This window comes from Leopardus geoffroyi, chromosome D2, assembly GCF_018350155.1.
Source record: "Leopardus geoffroyi isolate Oge1 chromosome D2, O.geoffroyi_Oge1_pat1.0, whole genome shotgun sequence".
NCBI lineage: Eukaryota > Metazoa > Chordata > Mammalia > Carnivora > Felidae > Leopardus > Leopardus geoffroyi.
Genome location: NC_059334.1, coordinates 53,340,559 through 53,361,826, shown reverse-complemented (window position 1 = coordinate 53,361,826; position 21,268 = coordinate 53,340,559). Strand labels below are relative to the sequence as shown.

General features: G+C 36.9%; 1 protein-coding gene and 1 long non-coding RNA gene across 2 annotated transcripts in view; one reads left to right on the top strand and one right to left on the bottom strand.

Moving 5' to 3' along the window:
• Positions 1 to 17,747, top strand: part of LOC123576830 — a 40,396-nt gene extending 22,649 nt beyond the window's left edge. The window contains exon 3 of the long non-coding RNA XR_006701603.1: positions 17,642 to 17,747. This is a non-coding gene — a long non-coding RNA (uncharacterized LOC123576830). The remainder of the gene's footprint in view (positions 1 to 17,641) is intronic.
• Positions 1 to 21,268, bottom strand: part of KIF11 (kinesin family member 11) — a 45,754-nt gene that overhangs the window by 2,936 nt on the left and 21,550 nt on the right. The window contains exons 11-21 of the mRNA XM_045438217.1: positions 20,725 to 20,812; positions 18,674 to 18,862; positions 17,560 to 17,767; positions 16,407 to 16,579; positions 14,212 to 14,337; positions 13,552 to 13,710; positions 10,798 to 10,904; positions 6,479 to 6,758; positions 2,576 to 2,798; positions 1,580 to 1,731; positions 407 to 523 (exon numbers count right to left, since the gene is read on the bottom strand). Of these exons, the coding sequence (XP_045294173.1) occupies positions 407 to 523; positions 1,580 to 1,731; positions 2,576 to 2,798; positions 6,479 to 6,758; positions 10,798 to 10,904; positions 13,552 to 13,710; positions 14,212 to 14,337; positions 16,407 to 16,579; positions 17,560 to 17,767; positions 18,674 to 18,862; positions 20,725 to 20,812 (1,822 nt within the window). The remainder of the gene's footprint in view (positions 1 to 406; positions 524 to 1,579; positions 1,732 to 2,575; positions 2,799 to 6,478; positions 6,759 to 10,797; positions 10,905 to 13,551; positions 13,711 to 14,211; positions 14,338 to 16,406; positions 16,580 to 17,559; positions 17,768 to 18,673; positions 18,863 to 20,724; positions 20,813 to 21,268) is intronic.

Sequence of the window (21,268 nt, the reverse complement as noted above, 5' to 3'; positions counted from 1 at the left end):
CTTTAGTCTCTCAGTCTCTTAAACCTCTTGGCCTTCAGAGTCTGAGTATGGGCAGAGATAGGCTCCAGGACGTCCATGTCAAAGGTGGAGGGAAGAGAGAAATGACTGCTCTTCATATCCATCTGAGAATGTAGGAAGTGGAAAGGGGATAAATACAATAGCTAAAGAGTACTATCTGGGGATGGAATGAAGTCAAACTTTGCCTTCATTTATCCCATAGAAAAACCCTGACCAATTATCAGATTTGTGTAAATAATTTAAATCAGAAAAGTTAACAAGCTATCCCAAAGGAATGACAAAATATTTTTCAGTTTCACCCACCAAAAGTAGCACTTTCCTTCACACTGTATAGCCACTGACTTATATCAGATGTGGAAGGATTATCTGACAGGATATAATCAGGTACCTGGAAAAACGGAATCCCACCACTTGATGAACAATCCACACTAGCATCTATAGATGGCTCTTGACTTGGAGGTTCTTCTATTGAGTGCCCTAGAACTGACTTTTCTTCATCCAAGTCCTAAAATAAGAAGGTAGATTAGTGATTAAGTCCAAGGACTTAAAAATCTTCACAAAAGTAAATGCAGTTTTCTTCTTTGAAAATAACACAACATCCATTGCATAAAAGTTAAACCTCAACAAAATTCGTAGAAAGTCTAAAAAATAATGAAAATAATCCCAAATGTTTTCTCACAGAGAAGTACTTATAATAGTATTAAAAGTAGTAATCTCAGAATAATGGGATTACAATTTAATTGTTAGTTTTTATGTTACTTTATGACTTCCCAACTTGTCTATAATTACTATAGTTAAGGGGTGCCTAGGTGGCTCAGTGGGTTAAGCGTCCAACTCTTTTTTTTTTTTTTTAAGCTATTTATTTATTTGAGAGAGACTGTACAAGTAGGGGAAGGCAGAGACAGGGGGGAAAGAGAGAGAGAATCTCAAGCAGGATCTGCACCCTCAGCACAGAGCCCGATGCAGGGCTCCAACCCATGGGCCCTGAGATCATGACCTCCGCTGACACCAAGAATCAGATGCTTAACCAACTTGACCCACCCAGGCACCCCTTGAGCATGGAGCCTGCTTAAGATTCTCTCTCTCCTTCTCCCTCTGCCCCTCCCCTGCTCACTCACAAGCATGCTCTCTCTCTCAAAAAAAATTAATAACAATAATTATTAGAGTTAAGAGCACAGATTGTGGAGCTCTTCTAGGTTCTAATTCCAACTCCACACTGACGTAGGACAAGATACTTCTTAAGTTTCCTCACCTATAAAATGTGGATAGTACTAGCATCTACTCCAAAGGATTACTTAGAGAATTAACTGAGTATATATATTTATGTAAAGTGCTTAGAACAGGCTGTCACATAATAAGCACAAATATTGGTTGTTATTATTATTATGACTTTAATAATTTTAAAATGCCCAGATTAAAAGAAACAGACTGAAGGGTCAGACGACTACCATTAATGAGACAGGGTAGGATTTAAGGGCAAAGAATAAAATTCTTCACATGAAGTTGATGAAAAAAGGAGTTTATGCGAGAGATCTAATATTAGGAATGCTTTAAATTTTACCTGACTGATCTCTTCCTTGTTGTTTTCTGAACAGTTTAGCATCATTAACAGCTCAGGTTGCTTCCTTTTCAACTGATCAAGGAGCTGTTCACGTGGTTCAGTTCTCACCAGGGTTGATGGGTATAAGTAATTTTTCCTCTGTGGTGTCATACCTTTAGCGGATTATATAAACGGGAAAAGAATTGAAGTGTGGGATTTGAAGAAGATTTTTTTAATGCTAAAATGTATACTTCCAAATGAGTCTTGTCTTCCAAAGATATAGCCACTACCCTACATGGGATGGCCGCGTGGGTGTGTGTGTGTATGTGTATGTATACATGTATATAATACTTCAAAGTATGTTATGTACATAGCTTTGAAGTATAATTTCATACCATAAAACCTACTCAATGATTTTTAATAAATTGACAGGGTCCACAACCCTCAATGCAATGCAAATAATGACTCAATTACTCATACTATTAAATAGTCTGTTATACTTTCTTCCCTAAATCATGATAGCCTACACTGATCTTTGCCATCTGACCTCTCAACATGGTGATTCCTAAATGCCAAAAGTCCATGACAAAATAAGAGGTACACATAAGAAAATGCACAATGTGGTATGGTTTTTCCACTAAACTAAATTTATTTAATTACATTCCTCAATTTTTGGTATTAAAATGCCCTGATGCAAAACAGTGCTAGATAGATGGTTGCTGGTTTTCATTTGCTTTTAAAATGTCTTCTCTTAACAAAGCCAGTTCCCTAAATGTTTGTAAAATTTTATTGAATTGGGATGCCCAAATTTCTACAAGTACATGTCACTTGTATTGTGAAACCTAATCTTGATTAAAGCTATTTTAGGGTCCCAGTTTTTCCATTTGAGTTGACTACAGCGAGATGGTAAAATCCTATCAGGCAACAGCAGGACCTGCTTCTTATAAACATCTGGAACAGTACAAGGTTGACTTCAACTTTAAAAATTTGAACCATTCTATTTCCCTTTGAAATTACCTGTTGGGATATCCAATTTCAGATCATGTTGTAGAAAGCAATTAAGCTTAGTCAAACCAATTTTTATGGTTTCATTAAATTCTAGACTTTGTGCTATTAATTTTTCTTCATCAGTAGTTATCTGATCAAAAAACATATTACGCTGGTTCTCATTAGCTGCTTTATGTTCATTTAATTTTTCGGTAATCTCTGAACTTGAAGCCTCACAACCTTGGTTTACAACCTGTAAATGATGCAAATGAGCTTTCATTATTAAAATCGAAGTTGTCAAATATTTTATTCAATATATTATTTCCTCTTACTTTGAAATTTTCCACAGTAAAGTTTTAAAAACACATGCAAAAGTAGAGAAAATAGTATAATTAACCCCCTTGTATTGACTACCCAATCTCAGTGTTTATCCATACATGGGGTATAGCTCAAACAAGATTAACCACTTCCTCTTCATCTTCCCATAGAATTATTCTAAAGCAAATCCTGTATCATTTCATCCATTTACTTCAGCATACATCTCTAAGAGTTCAGAGTTTTTTAAGACCACTCTCATATCTAAAAAATTTAACATTGATTTCTTTATATCAAATGTCTAGTCAGCGTGCAAATTTCACAAATTGTCTGAAACGATTTTCACAGTTCATTTGTTTGAATCAGAATTTATCATTAGAGTTGGTTGATATGCCTTTAAGTAGGTGATATATAATTTATCACCCAAACTGAGATGCTCTTCAGAGTGAAAAGAGCTACTCTTAGTTATAATTACATCCAAACAACTGATGTCAACAAGGACTATTCCAGGCAAACTAGGACTTAAGATCCTTTAGTCTTAATTCTCTTTTGATATAGGAGATCTTTCTTCATATTTTTCCCTTTGAAAAATTTTTCTTCTTCAAAAAACTAGGTCTTTGCTCTGCTATCTCAAATTCTGGATCTGGTCAATTGCCATCTCTACACTGTATTTTCCTATGTTTATCTATACTCTGTATTTTCTACAAAGTAGTGAGATCCAAAGGTTTGATGTAAATCAGGTTTAATTGTTTGGCAAGAATATTCTGTTGGTGGTGCTGAAAGCACATAATGCCTAGTTGTGTCTCATGTGAAGATTAATCAGTTGAGGTACCTGGCTGGCTTAGGTAGTAGAGCATGTGGCTCTTGATCTCGGGGTCAGGAATTCAAGCCCCACAGTAGGAGTAGAGTTAACTTAAAAAAAAAATAAATTCTAGGGGCACCTGGGTGGCTCAGTCGGTTAAGTGTCTGACTTCAGCTCAGGTCATGATCTCGCAGTTTGTGAGTTCGAGCCCTGTGTCGAGCTCTGTGCTGACAGCTCGGAGCCTGGAGCCTGCTTCGGATTCTGTGTCTCCTTCTCTCTCTGCCCCTCCCCCACTTGTGTTCTGTCTCTATCAAAAATAAGTAAATGTTGGGGCGCCTGGGTGGCGCAGTCGGTTGGGCGTCCGACTTCAGCCAGGTCACGATCTCGCGGTCTGTGAGTTCGAGCCCCGCGTCGGGCTCTGGGCTGATGGCTCAGAGCCTGGAGCCTGTTTCCGATTCTGTGTCTCCCTCTCTCTCTGCCCCTCCCCCGTTCATGCTCTGTCTCTCTCTGTCCCAAAAATAAATAAAACGTTGAAAAAAAAAAAAATTAAAAAAAAAAAAAATAAGTAAATGTAAAAAAAAATATTTGGGGGGGGGGGGCGCCTGGGTGGCTCAGTCGGTTAGCTTCTGACTTTGGCTCAGGTCATGATCTCGTGGTTTGCGAGTTCAAGCCCCGCGTCAGACTATGTGCTGACAGCTCAGAGCCTAGAGCCTGCTTCAGATTCTGTGTCTCCCTCTCTCTCTGCCCCTCCCCTGCTCATGCTCTGTCTCTCTCTGTCTCAAAAATAAATAAAATATTAAAAATAAATAAATAAAAATAAAAAAATTTTTTTAATAAAATAAAATAAAAAAATAAATTCTAAGAAAAGATTAACCGAGGGGCGCCTTGATGGCTCAGCTGGCTAAGCATCCGACTTTGGCTCAGGTCAAGATCTCATGGTTCGTGGGTTTGAGTCCTGCACTGGGCTCTGTGCTGACAGCTTGGAGTCTGGGGCCTGCTTCAGATTCTGTGTCTCCCTCTCTTTCTGCCCCTCCCCTACTTGTTCTCTCTCTCTCTCTCTCTCTCTCAAAAATAAATAAATAAACATAAAAAGAAAGATTAATTGGTTAAAAAAAAAGATTTATCCATGAGTTTGAATGTGGTCACCCTATTAATTATAAAGTTTTCCTGGGGCTCCTGGGTGGCTCAGTCAGTTAAGCGTCCGACTTCGGCTCAGGTCATGATCTCACAGTTTGTGGGTTCAAGCTCTGCATCAGGCTCCGTGCTGACAGCTCAGAGCCTGGAGCCTGCTTTGGATTCTGTCTCTCCCTCACCCTCTGCCTCTTCCTGACTCGTGCTCTGTCTCTCTCTCTCTCAAAAATAAACATTAAAAAAATAAAGTTCTCCTCTCCATCAGTTTGCATCAAAAGGTATAAGCAGTCATTAATGTCCACAAGGGTTATCTCACTAGAATTACAAAATGGTGATTTTCCAATTCTGTCATTTCTTCTGCATTTTATTAGCTGGGATTCTTCTATGAAACCCTTTTCTTCATCCACTACCCTGCTAAACCAAGATAGAATTCTTTTGGGAAAGAGAGATGGATGCTCAACTCTTTCCCTTTATTTACCAGTTTTCAAAATAATGCACTGCTTCCCTAGCATGATCCAAAGGAGACCCAAGAAATGTGTATGAATTCACAAGCCTTAATATATTTAATGTATTTTAATCTATTATAGCAATTATTCTTTTTGATACACAAATTGTACCATCTTTAAACAAAGAAGTGTCATCAGGTAGACTCCTATCTCTTTTTGATACAACCCCACTAATCTTGAATAGCTCTCTTACTTTCTAGTATGACAGGATCTCTAGGCTTATCTGGTATATTTCTGGTTTCAAATCTGAACTCACCTATTTCTCCATTAGCCCTGATTCCTCTTGGTAAAAATAGCTTATAAAGCTTAAAATACTTACATCCTTTTACCCAGTTTCTGAGAATATTAGTAAAATCCTTTTATGACACAGAAAGAAAAACCAAGCCACAAAGGGCTCATGTAAGTATTAGGATCAAGCAAACACACAAACCTATCAAGTATCCTTTGAACAATCAAAACAGTATCTTAAAGCAATAACAGGTTTGAATTACATATCCAAATAGAGTGCCCTTAACTGAAGGAACCAATAAGTCAAAAACCAAGGATAGATACAAGACAGATCAGATACATGTTAAATAATTTCAAGCCCTGGGGGACATGATACTAGATCTTGTATAAGCATACCAACTATTTATGCTTAAAATTTTAATTCATTATTTTAATTTTTTTTAATGTTTTTATTTATTTTTTGAAGGGGGGGGAGGGCAGAGAGAGGGGGCGGGGAGAGAAGATTTGAAGCCGGCTCTGTGCTGACAGCAGAGAGCCCAGTGTGGGGCTTGAACTCACAAACCATGAGATCATGACCTGAGCCGAAGGTCAGATTCTTAACTTAGGAGCCACCCAGGCACCCTAACCATTCATTATTTTAAAATATCATCTGGGGGAGCCTGGGCGGCTCAGCTGGTTAAATACCCAACTCTTGGTTTCGACTCAGGTCATTATCTCACAGTTTGTGGGTGTGAGCCCCACATCGGGCTATGCACTACTGGTGCAGGGACTGTTGGGGGTTCTCTCTCTCCCTCCCTCTCTGTCCCTCCCCCGTGCACACCCTCTCTCAAAATAAACCTTAAAAAAATAAAAATAAAGTATCTGTTTTCAATCCAATTCTTATCCAAGAGTATTTAATTTCCTGATTATCACTATTCTCTCCAAAGTAAGTTCCAATTACAAAGTTATTACCTCCAGTAAGTTCTGAAGTTCTTCTTCCCTTATATTTAAGCAAGATACCCACTGTTCAGAAAAAGAAAGTGCGCTTTTGTTCAGAGCCTCACATCTCTGTTCAGTCTCTTGAGATACTAGTTCCAGGCTGCTATTAAGTTTATCACAGTGTTTCACAGACTCTTCAACCAGTTTTGTACCTTCTTGGTTAAAATGTCTGAGTTCCTGTGATAAGCCATCACAATCAGCACAAAATTGTGTATTATATGAGGTTGTTTTGCTGATTATATCCTTGGATTTCCTATAGAAAAAGAGAATAACATTGTTAAAAATGGAAAATTAAGACTCAAAAGATATATAACTTACCCAAGATCACACAGTTCAAAAATGACATATCTGAACCCAGGCAGTCTGGCTCCAGAGCCCATGTTCTTAATTAATTTTCTATATTGAAAATGGATGCTTTACCTGGTGTCTTTTCATAGCAGATTGATGTATCTGCCATTAAGTGACCTTTGGAAATGTCTCTTTTCTCATAAAACCCTTCCCAGCTCTCCTCCAGATATAATGCTTTACTTTGTACCTCTTAGAGTGATGACTATGCTAAAAATAAAATCTATCTATGTGTTTCATTCCTCCTAATAGATTATGTTACCTAAGGGCATCACCTACAGACTCTAGTCTAATCCCTGAAGTGTCCACAATCAGTCTAGCACTCTGTTCTTTTTTTTTTTTTTTTAAATTTTTTTTTTTCAACGTTTATTTATTTTTGGGACAGAGAGAGACAGAGCATGAACGGGGGAGGGGCAGAGAGAGAGGGAGACACAGAATCGGAAACAGGCTCCAGGCTCTGAGCCATCAGCCCAGAGCCCGACGCGGGGCTCGAACTCACAGACCGCGAGATCGTGACCTGGCTGAAGTCGGACGCTTAACCGACTGCGCCACCCAGGCGCCCCTAGCACTCTGTTCTTAAGCAGTTTTGCCTTGCCTATCACATTAAATACGTCATAAAAATTATAAATGTTACAAAACAAAGTCAACGATAAGGCTTTTAATAATTAAGAAGATAATATGGGGATGTGACAAACTATACACCTGGCACACACAGTACACTGCAATATAATCTTGGTGTAAAACTAAAGTCCTGTTACAGGACTACAGAGTTAAACTTTGGTGAATGAAAGTTACCCTCTATTACCACTAGGTGGTACACCATGTGAGGAAACCAAATGGGGGAGTAACTATTTTGAAAACCAAAGTTCAACTACAGGTTAAATGGAAATGACTGAAAAAGGGAACGAAATTCAAGTAAGAGGTTGGAGACCATCAACACAAATCTAGTCCTTCAAGCAATCACAACCTAGTAGGAAGATGAAATTTATTCATAAGTGACCATAATCCATGATAAATACCAAAGGCACTGAGTGGGTCTCAAACTTCAGGATACATAAACCTCACCTAGATTCCTGGGCCCTACTCCTGGCTGATTCTTTAACATGGTTCCTGGACCACACTTTGAAAGACATTTTGAATAAATGTCAGGAAGACAGGAAAAATGGCTTGCACAGGCCTTAAAGAGTATATCATAGTTTCCTTCCCATTTCAATCCTACTCTAGTATTCCATTCAGAGCTATGGAAGAAGCCAGAAATCCTGAAGTTTAGAGACTAGGAATTAAAAGTAGGGCAACTTTCTAGATCTAGAATCTAGAAAGAAGAATTCAGAATGGGACATGATATAAGGAATAGGATCATCAACAGAACTGGAAGACACATGACAGGAGTTAGGTAGTAAAACAGGTGATAGCCAGAGTTCTAGAGCAGCACTGTTCAACAGAATATAATGTGAGCCACATAAGTAACATAATGTAGCCACATTAAAAAAGAAAATAGGGAACTAGGGAACGCCTAGGTGGCTCAGTTGGTTAAGCACCAACTCTTGATCTCAGCTCGGGTCTTGATCTCAGGGTGGTGAGTTCAAGCCCTGCACTGGGCTCCATGCTGGGTGTATAGCCTACTTAAAAAAAAAAAAAAAAAAAAAAAAAAAAAGATAAAGCAATCAGCATAACAGTGTACTGGGTGTATATAGCATATACAGAAGCAAAATATATGAAAACAATGAATACGAGATGAGGAGAAATTGGGAATGTATCCTATAAGGTCCTTTGATTACACCTGAAACAGTAAATTACATGAAGATGGATTAACATTACTTAAAAATGTGTATCATTAATCTTAGAAAAACTAATTAAAAAGGTAATTTTAAAAGTATAAATGATAAGTCAATGGAAGAGATACAATGAAAATGTAAAAATCCTCAACTTAAATTTGGAAAGGAATAAAAGGAAACAAAGCACAAATGACGCAACAAAAAGAAACCAGCAATATGGCAGATTTTAATTCTACTATATCAATACTTCAAATGAGAATGGCCTAAACACACCAGTTAAAGGTGATACATTGTTAAATGTGATGAAAAAGCAATACCCAATTATGCGTTATCTCCAAGAAATCCACTTTAAATCTAAAGACTTAGCCCAAAAGTAAAGGGATTAGAGATACATTATATGCAAATAGCAATAAAAGGAAAGCTAAGTACTAATATGTTTCAGACAAAGTAGACTTCAGAACAAGGAAGATGATCAGGGATAAAAGGGGATATTATATAATGATAAAGTGGTCAATTCTCCAAGACATATCAACCTTAAATGTGTATGCAACTAACAACAGAACATCACATATGTGCAGCAAAAACTGATAAAACTGATGAGAAATAGGCAAATCTAAAATTGTAGTCAGAGATTTCAACACCCTCTCTTAGTAATTGATAGAATAGGCAGAAACTCAGTAAGGATATGGATGACTCAAAAAATACTATCAATCAACTTGACCTAACTGACCTGTATAGAACACTTCATCCATCAAAAGCAGAACAAATTTTTCTCATATGGGTAGCACCAAATGAAGCATATCAGAGTAACACTGCAAGAACTCCAAAAATAAAATTGTCATTGGAACCAGAGCTCACAAAAATGGGCCAGGACCTTCACACTAAACCTAAACAGAGTAAATGCCTGCTAAAAAAGATGGCTTAAATAGGATTCTGAATCTCCTAACATAAACCAAAAATGTTCAAGATACAATCAAAACCATTCTGGAAAATCACAACTTGAATGAGAAAAGACAACAGGTGCCAACACTGAGATATGAGATAATTCAGATGTTGGAATAATCTGTTAAGGATTTTACAGCAGCCTTACAAAAATGTTTCAATGAGCAACTAAAACACTTTTGGAGAAAAAAAAAGAATTAAAATCTAGGCAAAGAAAAGAAGAGATTAAAAAAGAAGCAAATGAAAATTTTAAAACTGAAAACTCTAATAACTGAAATGAAACACCTCACTGAATGGGTTCAACAATAGGTTAAAGATGACAGAGGAACATGAAGACAGTTCATAAAATTTACTCAATCTGAACAACAAAGAAAATATCTATAGCCTCAGAGACCTATGAGACCATAATAAAAAAATCTAACATGTGTGTCACCAAACTCCTAGAAGCAGAGGAGAAAGAATATGGAGCTGAAAACGTTCAAATAAAGGATAAAAATTTCCACAATTGGTGAAAGGCATAAGGGTATACAGATTTAAGAAGCTGAGAAAATCCAGACAGAATAAACTCAAAGAAATATATAATCAAACTTCCAAAGACTAAAGATAAGGAAAACTATCTTGAAAACAGCTACGAGGAAATCACAACTGTGTTGTTCTTGACAACTACAGCTAGTCCTGAAGGCCAATCCCAACTGAGGGACACCGTACTAAACAAATATTCTACCCTGTTGAAAAGAGGTTATAGACAAAGACTAAGGAACTACTCAGACTAAAGGAAATATGACAATCAAATGCAATGTGTGATCCTAGATTAAATCCTGGAGCAGAAGGAAAATCTTTTTCTTTTCCTACAAAGAACATCAGTGAGACAATTGGCAGAATTTGAATTAGGTCTGTATATTAGGTAATAGGAATTACTGATATTAATTTTCTTTAAAAAATTGTGTTACGGTTATGTAAGAGAATGTCCTTATTTTTAGGAATACAGACTGAAGTATTTAGGGGACAGTGAGCATCATGGCTGCAAACTATGCATAGCTAGTTCAGAAAAGATCTCTCTATATACAATATCAGAGGGAGGTGGGGAAGAGAGAGAGGGAATGAGAATGAGAAAGCAAACAATAAAATGTTAGAAATGAGAAACTGGGTTAAGATCTGTACTGTTTGAAGCCTTCTATACTGAAATAATTTTAGGCAGAGAAGAGATAAAGAGAATTAAAAACTGCTTACTGTTCTGTATTTTCTTGGACACTACTTAATGGTTTCTGGATGTTTTCACACTTTTCCTCCAAGGCACAGAATCTCTCTGCCCAAAGACTGATTAGCTGGTCAAGTTCCTGTAAGAAAGGTGTGGGAGAGGAAGAGGTTGAAGTTACGACACCTGAACTTTTCTTCCATACTACATGGAAGTATTTTTCCCATAGGTGAGAATTATACAAATTCCTGACAAGAGATCTTTAATTCCATCTCTCACCCATAGAGGAAAGCAGCAGAAGTGATATTAAAAGGATAATATTAAAGGGATTTTTCAAAAAGTAAATAATTAGCAAACTTTGCTATTTTAACTATTAATTCGTAGCAAGTTACCTTCAGTGTACCTCAGAACTAAGCAAACACACCAAGATGTCACATTATGTTATGAGAAGCACTTTGACAGACATACAGTACCCAGTTGCTTCTAAACTGATAACACTACTAGAAGGGAAAAGTAATGCTGATCATCTAATGGGTCAAGCAGTCCAAAAATAGTGTTAATTGGGGCGCCTGGGTGGCTCAGTCGGTTGAGCGTCCGACTTCAGCTCAGGTCACGATCTCTCGGTTTGTGAGTTCGAGCCCCGCGTCGGGCTCTGGGCTGATGGCTTGGAGCCTGCTTCCGATTCTGTGTCTCCCTCTCTCTCTGCCCCTCCCCCATTCATGCTCGGTCTCCCTCTCTCTCAAAAATAAATAAACATTAAAAAAATTTTGAAAAAAAAAAATAGTGTTAATTACTGAAGCTGAAATATTTTACAGAATCTGGCCGGATCATATTCATAAATTGTAATTTTACCTTTTCTCATACCTGGCATCTTTAAAAGCGAGCTCTTACAAGGCACACAACATGACAGGGACTTAAATATATAATATGAAGAAGCTACACTAAAGACCCAGAAAGAGCTGAACATGCGCCCAGCAATCTTATTCACTGTTCGGTCCATTAGTTGGCCAACATCTCTAAATAACACATCAGCTGACAGCACATACCCAATACTGATTATGAATGAAGTCTGTCAGTATTTGTATTAGTCTCAAAGTAGAGGAAAATGCAGATATATCAGAATTATCTGCATGTAAATAGGTGTTCAGAGTTTTACATAATTGTTGTTAGTGCTAACCTCAAGTTCTAGAATACCTGCGAAATAGCTCACTTAGTAAATTTAACTTCCTTAAAGCCAGAGAAGTCAAACCATTCATGCTAAAATACTTTTCGGATCATAGGTATTTTGTTTCTGTTTAAACCATTGCATATTAATTTTAAACATTTCAAAACAGCTAATATATAAAAAGCTGATGTACCTTGGAACATAAGCCTAAAAAGTTAGACAAGATGATGCAGAGATAATGAGAAACTGCTGCAATTTCAAATTGCAAGACTGTGTTCTAGAAACACACAAAAGAGCCACTCAAAAGTGGATGCCTTTCAGGGGCACCTGGGTGGCTCAGTTGGTTAAGCAGCTGACTCTTGATTTTGGTTCAGGTCATGATCTCACAGTTCATGGGTTTGAGCCCGGTGTTGGGTTCTGCTCTGACAGTGTGGAGCCTGCTTGGGATTCTCTCTCCCACTCTCTCTCCATCCCTACCCACTCACGTTCTGTCAAAATAAATAAACTAAAAAAGAAAAAAAAAAAGGTAGATGCCTTTCAGGTACTACAATCACCACTACCACTATCAGAGGACCTAAATACTTTACATGCTTTCAAGCCCTTGGTTTCCTCATTAGAAAACTAGGCTAATAACAGAACCTGTATCTGTACTGAATAAACACATAGTGAGTGGCTCAATAAATGTTAACTATTACTTTCACTAATTTCTGACGTTAATCCTTTCTCCAAAAAGTTTCATGTATATCAATCAGGGAAACGAATAATCTTACTTTGAAGTTGCTTTAACTCTTGCCTAAAAGTCTTGGATGTGTTTCTTTTCTCCTTTTGGGTGACATGGATATGAATTTCCTCTCCCTCACTTTCCAAAGAAAAGGAAACCATTACTACTCACTAAGTCATATCAATAGTTTTATTGACCAAAGAGTTCTGTCTTGTAATAAGTGGCCTCATTTAATAAAACTTTACACACTCATTACTCAGGCCTCAGGAATATCAGGAGTTGTTTTCCATGTATCTCATCTTCAGAGATTATGACTTCCTTGGTTTGGAGGTTTGCTTTTGGTTTAAAACCTCATGCACTGAAGAACAGTTTACATGGAAGAAGGTTAAGTCATGAATTATATTTATAATTAATCAATAAAAAGTAAGAACTGTATTAATTTACAATTCAAATGTCTGACATCAATGAGACAGAAATAGCAAGATACAGCACAGCATAATTTATGAAAAAGAATAATCATCCATGTTACCATAGAAAAAAACAATTTATCAGGTTTGCTACAGATACATGTTCACTGCAAATATTGTAACCATTTCCTTCTAATTGTACCCCCAAATGTATGTTTCTATAGTTTCATCTTTCATCTTGGTGTGATAAAGGGATTATCTTATTTTACTGAGCTTTAGTATAGGGTTCTAAATGTAGCAAATCCTGAAATACTAACTGATCAAGAAAAGTATTCTTAATTATTTTGTATTAACTATTGTTATAAGGAAGAGCAGCTATGGTATTTTCAGATTTCTTAAATTAGTTCTACAGCATTCAGATTACATAACAAGGATTATCAAGTTAAAGATTATAAAACTTCCTTTTTATGCTCCCCAAATCACCTAAATGAGATACCTGTGAATGGATTTTTTTTATTGTCTTCAGGTCTTCAGTTAAGTTTTCACATAGCTTCTGTGATTCAGCCAAGGATGAAATCGTATTTTCTTGTAGTTCATGTAGACTGTTACACAGCATACTGAGAAAGCCATCCATTTCCTTTTTCTGATCTTCTATCTTTGAAGGAAAAAGTTTCTTTTAATTAAAATTTTTTTTTTTAGTTTGTCTTTTTTAGTTTCTACCTTTTAGAAAAGGTAGAAAACAGTATGCAGAGAGAAGTCTTTCCTCTCTAGCCCCTGGAACCTCAATGCCGCTCTTACCTCCAAGAGATGACTGCTAAACACTTTCAGCGATATTTTATGCATATTTAGGCAGATGCGTATACATAGGCATGTATAAATGAATATGCATGTCTTCTTTACCCACCCATGATAGCATGCTATACATGCTACTATGTAAACAAATATTTATCCTGAAGATCATTCTCTCTCATTTTTTTTTAGCCATGATTCTGCTGATCACATCAATGGCAGCAAGCATCCTATCTCTTCTCTCCTCCAGATTCCAACTCACAACCCATGGCTTTTGCATTGTAGACAAGTGTGGCCACAGACACATGGAATTTCTTTCTTAAACAACAATTTGACTTTGAGAAATTAAGAACATAACATTTGCTACCTTACTAGCCACTGTCAATGAAGTCTTGAAAATATGCTTCAGTTGACTGTTGATTTTCAGTATAGACACCACAGTGGGGGATAAAGTTGTTTCCAGTGAACTTAGAAGGTCAGTCTTAAGTACATCCTGGTTTTAAAAATAAACAAGTCTTTTAAAAAAATATTTTCACTTTCATAAACCTGAATGGTTAATGATAGTATCTTAAATACTTTGTTAACACATGCAGAGTAAAATTCTAACTTTCCATTGTCTAATCTTTATAGCCTACAGAGCCTATTTGTTTCTAGAGTTTATATTCATCATAAGTTACTTATTCCTACCTATAGTAATTAAGAAAATAGTCATGTAGCATACAATAGATTCTTAACAGTCCAACGCAATAGAAGTCCAAAGAATTCAGAAGACAGGAAAATGACCATCCTTTTCTAAGGATTTCAGCATTGCAAATAAAGAATTTTTTTTTTAAAAAAAAGCAAATACATTTTAACAAAATAAATTTCAAATAAGCTTAGGTTACTAGTCGAAAAAGCAGAGACCAAATAGCCTTCAAAGGCAGGCTTTCAGCTGGAGGTATTTAATTAACTTTGAAGACTTGGTGACTTACATGCTATCATATCTGAAGAACTCATTAAAGTTCTTGTTCTTGTCAAGGTATATGGAAAGTTGAGAATATACCATAGACTGAGGATTTTTACAGAAAGGAAAAAAAATCCCCTTTTACAAAAAGGAACCTAAGTTCCCTTCACTTGGGCAGGGTGAGGAGCTATAATAGAAAAAATTAGTGAATACTTAAAAAAAAAAAAAAAAAGGCTACTGGTATTTTTTTGGAAAGAAAAGCTATGACACTCATTCCAACTCATTCTGCAGGAGCAGCCGTCATCTCTGTTGACTCAAGCAATGCTTACAAAGTCATATATAACGTGGTAAGAAGACATCAATACACAGTCTTAGCATTTAGTTCATGAATCAATTTCCCAAAAGTTAGTACCAACTGAGCATCTATTAACTTTGTCAAATTGGGTGAATGAAGAAATATATCAAATAGTGTCATATAAGCACTGAATCTAGGCAGAGTGTCAGCTAACATTTGTAGTTATTTACTTGGAAAATGTTCAACAAATATGGTTAGACTCCATTTAATAAATTAATAATGAAGAGAAAGCTATCATCACTACATTGTAAATTATATAATAAGCCTTAGGTGATTTATTTAGTAGCTTAAACACCTAGGAAATTCACTAATTGGCAGCAATTGGAAATGCAGATTAATTGCATTCTCCATCCCACATCTGAAATAAAAGGTGAATGTCAAGAGTAGATTAATTCTGGTTTCCTTTTGAATATCATATTTTAATTTCGTTTATGTTTCTTTAATCTTTTTAGTACTGCTTAAATTTGGAAGATGTTGATTAAAGCATTTCTTCTGATTTAAAATAATAATAATAATAATAATAATAATAATAATAATAAGGTTAGACTCTAAAAGGGAGGCAGAGAGCCTGCACCAAGAAGAAAACCAAGCAAGTGATATGGCCAAGAACTTCATACGTAAATCATACAATTACAAAATAAAGAGTATTATTCAAATCAGCTATGAAAGAGGTAATACTAAGTGTAATTAGATGAGTGGCTTCTATAGAACTACAAAAAAGAGTCTTACAGTTAAGGCCCAGAAGGGCTTGATCACACAGATCTGATCCCATAAATTGTCATATATGTTCCTAGAATTCTAGGGGTTGTTTTTCTTGCACTTTTCTGTATTAGTGTAGTTTTAAATTAACCATCTTCTATCCCCTCTGGTTGGGTCAGTTGTAACATCAGCACGACCACTGCAGAACCCTTGAGGAAAGGATGACTTACCAATTTCTGAGCCAACTAACAACCCATGGGTCCCTTGAATTCATCTGGTGCTAAACCTGCCCTCTCTAGTTATTGGGCATATTAACTCCTGCTCTTAACGTTACAAGATATAAGTGAAAAAAGTCTTAAAGGTTGGTTATATGCATTTGGAAATTAATCTTCCTGGGAGGAAAAAAAAAAAACGGTCTTTATATTGTCTTTAAAAATATAAACCTACTCTTAAAGTGCTATGTTTATCACCATTTCTGATAAAGCTTAAATGAAAGAGCAGTTAACATTGTTTTTGAAGACTTTGCAAAGCAACCCTTCAAAAATAATTTAAGAGATTTACTAACAATCAATGTTTGAAGTACAGTTTTACTTTCTGCTGCTAATGATTGTTCTTTTAATATCATATTAGAAATCTGAGAAACACGTGTAGACACATTTTCTGGAACAGATGTGAGCGATCCCAGTGCTGTTGTAGTAATTGTGTCTAATGCAGAGACACTGGAAGACAGCAGGTTACCTATACCAAAAAGAAAAAAGATACAAACTTTGACATAAATATATTTATACAGTTAGAACCACTTCAAAGAGGTTTCTAAACTTATATACTTGCTGTGGAAATTTGTAATAACAAATAAGCTTAAAATAAATGGTTCACAACCTAAGCTAGGAAATCTAATCAAATAGAAATTATATATGTTCTACAGTAGTCTGCAAGCACTCGATATGCTTGTCAGTGTAGCAGAGCCATCACTATAGTTCACAGTAAGCCAAGAATTATTCTGATCTCTAGCTATAGGTAATCATAGTACTACAGTAAGTGGAAGAGGTTATAAAAGAGAAACTACAAATCAATAAGCCAAACTTAGAGTGGTTGGCTTAGAGTGCCTAGACTCTAAGTGATTTTTACAAATTTTTACATTTCTGTATCTCATGAATTTTCTATAGCGAAGATAATATTTTCATATAAAATAAACTAATACTTAGGAGTTTTTTCCTAAATGAAGATAGCAACAATGGGTATGGTTAAAACTTACTTTATAAAAAATAGACAAAAACAACAACTAAGACTTGTTTTAATTCAAAGGCGGGAAAAGCACTGTTCCCTAGTTTGAGCAGCCAGTGTGTGCACTGGAGGGACTACTGACATGGTCACCCCAGTTTCTTACGATAGTAAATGATCAGTTTTGAAATTAGTTTCACGCTAATCACACAAAGACTAGAATAATCAGAAATGCTTGAACTTGGGGTGCCTGGGTGGCTCCGTCAGTTAAGCGTCCTACTTCAGCTCAGGACATGATCTTGCAGTTTCTGAGTTTGAGCCCCGCATTGGGCTCTGTGCTGACAGCACGAAGCCTGGAGCCTGCTTCTAATTCTGTGTCTCTCTCTCTCTCTGTCCCGCCCCCTGCTCACACTCTGTCTCTCTCTCTCTCTCTCCCTCTCTCAAAAGTAAATAAACGTTTTTTTTAAAACATTAAAAAAAAAAATGCTTAAACTTACCAAACAAAGTCTTGTGAACTTCTAGCATGACCTTTTGTTTTGAGCTGCTATCCTTAATTAATTCTTTCATCCTGTTAAACAGACCATTCAGGTTTTTGCCAAAAACATCCTGAGCTTCGGCATTGTGCTGATCAATTGCCTTCTTACGATCCAGTTTTGAATGGAGACCAGATACATCTTTTGTAGTTTCTTCAACTGTGGTAAGCAACTACATATGATTTTTAAAAATAAATGTTGATTAAGATGGTATCACAAAAGCAGACTAGTGAAAATATCTGTGCTACATACGGATTTCTCCTGACAAGAACTAGTAAATTTTGAGGCGTGTGGGTGGCTCAGTCAGTTAAGCATCCAACTCTTGATTTCAGCTCAGGTCATGATCCCATGGTTAGTGGGAACGAGACCTGTGTCAGGCTCCACACTGACAGCAAAGAGCCTGCTTGGGATTCTCTCTCTCTCTCTCTCTCTCTCTCTCTCTCTCTCTCTCTCTTTCTCTCTGCCCTTCCCCAGCTGGTACTCTCTCTCTCTCAAAATAAATAAACTTTAAAAAAAAAAAAAAAAAAAAAGAACTCAGTAAGTTTTAGACATTTGTATCAGAATTCATTTTCAATTCACACTAATTTATCCAGTTGCCCAAGAATTTCCCCTCACCTAGCAACCTAGGCAAGGAAAAGGGATTTTGCCAACCTAATACAGTAATTATGCTCCCTCACAATTTTTTTTTCTATTATGTGTTACTACTTCCTCTAACGTGCACCTAATAAAAAATTAAATACTTTCAACATCTCCCATCATTAGAAGGTGCTAAATTCTTTATGACTGATTAGTTTCAATCATGACCAAAGGGAAAAGTATCACCTCATTATTCTAAATGTCTTCAAAGTATGTTAAAATCATTCTCTATTTGCAAAACTTCAGGAATGTTTTTTGTTAAGTCAGCAACTCTAGTGAGGAAAATTCAGATGAAATAATAAAACAGTGTTCTTTAAATTGACAGAAATGTCACTTGGAGTGAATAAATAGAACTTCATAATTAATGCTTAAGCAAACAAAGTCACTTCTACCCATTCTCTAATTTCTTGAACACAAGTATAAATCAAAACAAAGGACAAACCCTGCTGGCAGCATCATGAAGTTTCTCCTCAGTACTTTCCAAAGCTGATGTAATATACTCTTCTTCAACAAGTTGTAATTTCGTTTCTTGTAAATGTTTTTGAGTGGTTTCAAGTTCCTGTGTCTTATTTTGCAGGTCAGATTTACACTGGTCAAGTTCATTTTTATTATCCATAAACAACTCTGTAACCTAAATAGAACATATTAAACATTTTTTTAAGAATTACACAATGCTTGGGGCGCCTGGGTGGCTCGGTCGGTTAAGCGTCCGACTTCAGCTCAGGTCATGATCTCACAGACCGTGAGTTCGAGCCCCGCGTCGGGCTCTGGGCTGATGGCTCAGAGCCTGGAGCCTGCTTCCGATTCTGTGTCTCCCTCTCTGTCTGCCCCTCCCCCGTTCATGCTCTGTCTCTCTCTGTCTCAAAAATAAACGTAAAAAAAAAAAAAAAAAAGAATTACACAATGCTCAACTGGTTGGTGAGATACCTGGCTAGTTCGTAATATAATGTAAGAAGAACTAAACAAATTATTTCCATGCAAAGTTGTGACAAGTTGTAACAAGCTATCAGGTAGGTTAACACATTTTATATCTTGTTTCTGCCTGTAAATTCATTAAAAACCATGAGATGAAATAATAGGTCTAGTGTAGTGGTGTTAGTTCTTCAGGTTCCTTCCAGCACTGACAGTGTGAGGGGTGGCACAGAATGGTCAGGTCTGTCCACCTTAGTTATTCAACATCTAGTTTCTTCTAGTATCTGCATCCCTCATCTGATAAACACAATAATGAAAATGTCTCCGTCTTCACTATTTACCTCTTATAATAAAACCTCACATTCAGTTAATTTCTTATAATGCTGCATTAACATAAGTGGCAAACAGCTTCTCCATCATTGATGACAGTAAAATGACGATACCACCGACAAAGAGTCAGCAAGAAAAAAAAATATCTTAAAGAATAAAGACGAGGGGGTACCTGGCTGGCTCAGCAGGTAGGGTATGTGACTCTTGATCTCAGGGTCATGAGGTCAAGCCCAACACTGGGCATGTAGCCTACTTAAAAAAAAAAAGAAAGAGGGCACCTGGGTAGCTGTTGGTTGGGCATCCAACTCCTGATTTTGGCTCAGGTCATGAATCTCACAGTCATGGGATCGAGCCCACATCACTTAGTGTGGAGCCTGTTTGGGATTCTCTCTCTCCTTCTCTCTGCCCCTCCACTGTGCACACATCTCCTCTCTCTCTCTCTCTCTCTCTCTCTCTCTCTCTCTCTCCCTCTCAAAATAATTAATTAACTAGTTAAAGAAAAAAAAGAAAGAAAAAATGTGACTTGTCTCAACTGAGATATACAGATGAAGCACACAAAGGATTTCAAAGACAGTACAAATTAAAAGAATGTAAAGAAAAAAAGGGGAGTGGGCATCTGGCTGGCTCTGTCAGTAAAGCATGTGACTCTTGATCTTGGGGTTTCAGGGTTGTTAAGTTCAAGCCCCACATTGGGTGAAGAGATTACTTAAAGACAAAAAACCTTGGCGGGGGGGGGGGGGGGGGGGGGGGGCTCAGTCAGTTAAGCATCTGCCTCTTGATTTTGGCTCAGGTCATGGTCTCATGGTTCATGGGTTTGAGCCCCTCAGCAGGACGAAGTCCACTTGGGATTCTCTGTCTCCCTCTCTCTGCCCCTCCTCCGCTCACATGCACTCTCTCACTCAAAAATAAATAAGTAAACACTAAAAAAGTAAAAATAAAAAATCTTGGGGCACCTGGGTAGCTCAGTCAGGTGAACATCTGACTCTTTCTTGACTCTTGATCTTGGCTCAGGTCACGATCCCAAGGTCATGGGATTGAGCCCCCATTGGGCTCTGCGCTGGGCATGGAGCCTGCTAGAGATCCTCTCTTTCTCCCTCTCCCTCTGTCCCTCCCCTACTTGTGCACACATGCACTCTTTCAAAAAAAAATCTTAAAAAAAGAAAGAAAAAAGTAAAAATATCAGGTCCTTCACATTCTGAAATTTCAACATGTGCTTCCCATGTAACATTCAATACCGTTTTAAATGCTTACCCTACTTAGCTCCTCCTCAACGGCACCAATTTTTTCAATCAATTCTACAATCTGTTCTTCTTGAACAGTTAGTTTTCCACTCATGGCTCTAAAATAAAGTTTAATGTAAGTTTAGCAATTAATATTTTTTCTTAATCCCTTTAAAATGTATTTTAACACAATTGTGGCAGTTCTACATCATCCCTACCATTTATCATTATGATAACGATGCCTAAGTGTCAATAAGCAATAAATATGAATTACAAAACACAAATGGATTCCTTGTCCTTGTTTCATAAAAGGGCTGTTCTTCTTGTGATCTCCATTTTGAAAATGAGAATCCCTACCTATGAGGGAAAAAAGCATGTGTATATATAAAATTTGAGATGCTACAAAGCTGACAAAGGACTATAACTCACATAAAGTACAGGTGGGGGCAGGGGGATACAACATAAGTGGCTGCTATCAGGAATATGGCATATAAATAGGACCCACAGAATCCAAGAAAGGCTTGGGGCTTGAAGGCATCAGGTGTCACCGGAGGAAGGGATGAGATAAGGGGCAA